Source organism: Silene latifolia, chromosome X (assembly GCF_048544455.1).
Source record: "Silene latifolia isolate original U9 population chromosome X, ASM4854445v1, whole genome shotgun sequence".
Classification (NCBI taxonomy): domain Eukaryota; kingdom Viridiplantae; phylum Streptophyta; class Magnoliopsida; order Caryophyllales; family Caryophyllaceae; genus Silene; species Silene latifolia.
The window spans coordinates 12,649,891-12,654,698 of record NC_133537.1 but is presented as its reverse complement, the minus strand read 5'-3'; the positions used below and the strand labels follow the sequence as shown (position 1 = coordinate 12,654,698).

The window sequence follows — 4,808 nt, the reverse complement described above, 5'->3', positions numbered from 1 at the left end:
CCTTGGGTCACTCCTCGTAATGCGTGCTCGCGCTTAATCTCATCGAATTAGACATAAGGCTACGCACCAAAGCATGCATTAGCATAAACCGGGCCATGTTGCTTTAAACAACATGCGGTTTACTACGCTCCTACAAGCATTGGGGAACAACCGTCTAACCAAACAAGACCAAGGTTTTTGAAGAGGTTTTGACTCAAAAGAAGTAAAACAAACTCGAAAATTACAACTCAATAAACAACGATAAATTACAAGCTAACAAACGACAAAGAACGAAAGGTAAGAAATAAAGCGAGACAAAGAAAGACGTGGCTAACCCCACGGCCTAAAGCCACGGCCAAGATAAAGCCAACCTAGTTCCTAAGTTAGATTCATTGGTTAGATCGAATGATTGCGAAAAGGGATAGGAAACAAGTTAGAAAACGAGTTAAAAACGATGCCGATTGATTGTCGCGCAAGGGTGCATTCTACACGGCCTAAAGGGTCTAATTAGGTCAAATTCGCTAATTAATTTAACTCATCGAGTGTCAATAAGAAGGTGCTAATCACGCACTCTTATACTAACGAGAAATTAGGTGAAAGAGAGAGATGCATTCAATTATTTACGGAATCGTCGATTGATTTTATAACTTACGTCGAAGCCACCTATCGTGTCTAATTGGATTATTAAATTAATTTTAAAGTCATCTAAATACGTCATAGGTCAACAATCAGAGGTTAAACTAACATACAACGGGTCCTAGGGTATGTCGATTTGGCCGAAACAATAAAGGGGTCGAAAGCGATGAAAGTTAGACAATTGTTTTATTTATGCCCTACTTTGAACACGAGGATATGTAAATGAGACGGGGTGTACGACCGACAGATGTAGCGGTTTCTTTTCCCATCTCAAGTCAACGCTGGTGTTCATAGTGGTACTTTAACTCATACTCGGACTAACTAGTTTCATAGTTAATTTAAAACAATCGATAAACAAGCGAAAAAAACAAACAAAAAAAAGACAATAAAAAAGGCATAAAAAAAACGAAATAAAAAGAGAAAAGAGAAGGGGATTTGATGCACCCTCAACCTACATGTATCGTTGACACCGTCTTGGGTCGTAATCGATGGTAGATTTTATCTCGAGAGGCCGTCGTCGACGAAGAACAAAGCAAACACGGGTTTTGGAAAGTTTCTGGACAGCGATTTTAAAACAGTGATATCTCCCTCGTTTCACGACGAAAATTCGATTCGAAAGATGTTTTAGAAACTAGAAAGAGAGGAGAACAAGGATCTTAAAGCAACCCCTGCTCGATTTGGGTTATTGGGCACGAAAAACGAGCACAAACAGAACTGGACAGACAAGAGTAAACCGCGAAAACAGAGTGTTATTTCACTCTGTTTTTCGAGGGATCTCGTGTACTCTCAAGGGCAATTTGGCTCGTAAATCTTTGTCTAATGTGTAGATGGATGTTATGTGGTTAATTAGGAACAAGAAACTCGAATTTTTATGGAGTTTTGATGGAGGAACGAATGGGTTTTCGAAGAGGACACACAAACAGTTTCAGTTTGTGTGTCGGTTTTGTTTAGGGTTTTTGAAGGATGTTTAGGGTTTGTTTCTGAGGTTTAAAGCTTGTATGTGATGCTTGGATGTGTGGAGAACTTAGAGGAATGAATGTATGGTGAAGGGGTGGTATTTATAGGGAGTTAAAGTAGGTTAAAAGAGAGGAGGAGGCAGTCGGGCTCAATCCCGTATGGCTGCTGTCCATCGGTTTTTGTGAGGGTTTGAGGGGGGTTTTCTTGGTGATTAAGCTAGGATAATATGGGTAGGATACTAGGGTATGGGTTAGGGTTAATGGGTACGGGTCTTGGTAGTGTTTGGAGCGGGTTTGGGCTCGAGAATTGGCTCGCAAAAACAGGGGACTGCATTGGTGTTTTGCGGGCTGCTTGTGGCCTGTTTGGGATGAGAATTTGGGCCGCTTGTGAGGGGGTTCGAACATGGGTTGATGGGTATTGGTATAGGTTGGTTAGTGTACTCGAGATTCGTGCCAATTCGCAAAGGAAACAGGCCCAAAAACCGAGCTAAAAACGAGCTCAAAAACGAGTGTTCAAAACGAGTTTTCTTCGCTTTTTAAAATCGATTTTTCAAATCACCTAATAAATTGAAGTAAATGACTTTTCAAATCAAATATATTCATAAAATGATTTTTCAAATCAAATATTTATCTTATTTTCAATAAAATAAACTTAAGAAAATAAATTCAAAATAAAATAAAATAAATTGAATTTACCTAAAAAAACCATATTTTAAATATCATTTAAAATAACAAAATGAACTCACTAAAAAAATATTAATTTAAATATCATTTAAAATAATAAAAATGAATTCACTTAAAAAAACATTAATTTAAATATCATTTAAATTAATAGAATACTTCATCGACGACGCCCATTCTACATCGTAAAACGAGCTCCAAATAATGACAGTGACAACTAAAGAATACATGTGTCCTATCATCATCGGGTGTTTGTCGGGTTCTCTATAAATTCCAATATCGACGGATACGGGTATCTACACTTCCCTTTGACAGTCATGATCAAACGATCATATTTGGCTCTCTAATACACTGCACATAAATTTTACGGTGCGAATTCCTTAACAGACTCTTCGAGTTTCTATCTCTCTCTCTCTCTCTCTCACTCTCTCTCTTCGTTATTCACTATTACAGAATTAAGCATCCCATCTCTCATCTATATATTGCGACTTCTCATGTCTTTACATTGTGACCCCGTCTTCTTCTTATTCTCAAGATCGTCCTTATTTTCCAATCGTCCATCTTGTAGAGGCGTCTAAGGAATATAATATTACTCTAGTATTATGATTCACAATATAAGAATATTGGGATAGGTATAAGAATAAATATAGATTTATTATTTCTGGATATTATATTAGTCATAGTTTTCTATATAATGTCAAATATATCTTTAAGATATATTTTAGTAAGATTATGTTTTTAATTGTTGTGGTCTTGTAATTGTTATATAAGCATCCCTTGTTATTAATAATATTTAAGACATCAATTCATTAAATATTAATTCTCTATAGTGGTTTTCGGCTCCTAATAGTGATAATCAGTTGCTAGGAACGAAGAGGAAAGAGGATGCGGTGTTACATTGGTGCGAGACAAGGACTTCGACGACGATGAGGCGATTTGTGGCAGAGAAGAAATCAAGGGAGGTTCGCACAGTTTCAGGAGCAAAGGTGGAGAAGAGAAAGAGAATGGAGGATGGATCCGAGTGAAGAATAGTGGTGATCGATGAGTCCACGACAAGGTCACGTGGTTCGCGACATTTGGTGGTGATGGCGGCTGGTCGGAATCTGCAGCTGGTACTGGTTATGGGGTATGGTGGTGTTGATGGATGAGGATGCGTGAGATCAGTGTTGGTGGGATTTTGGAACAGGTTGTGGGACAGGAAAGTTATAACATGATAAGGATGATAAGGATGAGCGAGAGAAATTGTTGGGTTTTTATTTTGGGAAGTTAATGTGAGTTGTTCATCAAGTTCGTACGATTGGTATATTCTCAGCGTTCTCACCGACCTTCTCACACATTTTAGATTCGGAACACTTGAATTTATATGAAAGATTCGGAACACTTGAATTTATATGAAGGGAATGATTGCTTTATTGTTTATGATAATCAAGAAGATTATTGAAATGACAAATTTTAAATCAACATTTTCACGCTACATGTAAATATTAAAAAGTTCCATTTTTATTAATCTAATTTCCAGATACAATTGATAATTTATTCAAGGCGCCTCACAATAGCAGCAAGCTTTGCCATATTCATAGGGGTGGGATAATAATCATCCAACCCTGCACTTATGAATTCTTGAATCATTGTGTCCGAAGTTGAAGCAGACATTCCAATAACCAAGCTTCGAACACCCATGCTTCGAATTTCTCTTGTTGCCTGCAAAAAGTAAATATAATATTTATCAGTGATTTTGTAGATTCCGTAAGAGGTTTCGACAATAACAATTTATCTGGAAACTAATATATATTTTTACGCAAAAACATAAATAGTATTTTTGCCAGTATAATGATAACTTATCCTAACAAAATCTTATCAAAATATTTGTGATATAAAGATATGAGATAACATCAGGAATGATAAATTGGTGCAGTAACTAGTTGTGTTGGGTTACCTGAATCCCATTCATTATGGGCATATCCAAGTCCATAACTATTAAATCAAACATGTTGCCTGAACGAATAAGCTCTACTGCATCATGGCCATTTTCAGCCATCTTAATCGCAAAACCATTTTTGCTTAAGTATTTTTTGTGGATGTTCCTTACTAAGGAATCATCATCAACAATAAGAGCGACATATTTCTTCCGATAAGCCATAATCTTAAATGTTTTTTCTTTCTCAATAATAATCTTAATTGTTATTGTGGTGCATTGTGAATTATATGGTTTGGAGTGCACTTGATGTTCTTTATATAGTTACTTATACCTTAAAAAATACAATGAATTAAACAATAATTAATGTTAAGAGTCATGTTTCTTAAAATGTTAGATTTGATTAATAAAGAAGTGAATCTTGATTGATCGTGATGACATTAATGAGAATAATGTGGCCGCTAAACGACGTAGCTCATTAAAGTTAAGGGGATTGTTGTCTCTAAACGACATCGTTCTTGAACTTGATTATTTCGAATTGCTTATTTTGAGTATGTCACTGTGTTTATTATGAAGATAAATAACTTGTCTTAATCATGTTGAATTATTGTGTGCATTATTTTGTTATGTAATTTGATTTA

At 36.0% G+C, this 4,808-nt stretch overlaps 1 protein-coding gene across 1 annotated transcript; it reads right to left on the bottom strand.

Annotated features, from left to right (window-relative positions):
* Positions 1-3,785: 3,785 nt before the first annotated feature.
* LOC141616892 (two-component response regulator 24-like) lies at positions 3,786-4,392 on the bottom strand. Its single transcript, XM_074434049.1, has 2 exons — positions 4,189-4,392; positions 3,786-3,953 (listed from the first exon to the last, which is right to left on the bottom strand). Exons 1-2 carry the CDS (start codon positions 4,390-4,392, stop codon positions 3,786-3,788), a joined length of 372 nt encoding a protein of 123 aa, XP_074290150.1.
* Between the last annotated feature and the right edge of the window lie 416 nt (positions 4,393-4,808).

What these genes read in the sequence shown, in the direction of transcription:
- LOC141616892 (XM_074434049.1), bottom strand. Translation starts at nt 4,392, where the DNA reads ATGGCTTATCGGAAGAAATATGTCGCTCTTATTGTTGATGATGATTCC. An exon ending in CCATAATGAATGGGATTCAG is followed by an intron (nt 3,954 to 4,188) that starts GTAACCCAACAC and finishes TACTTTTTGCAG; the next exon opens with GCAACAAGAGAAATTCGAAG.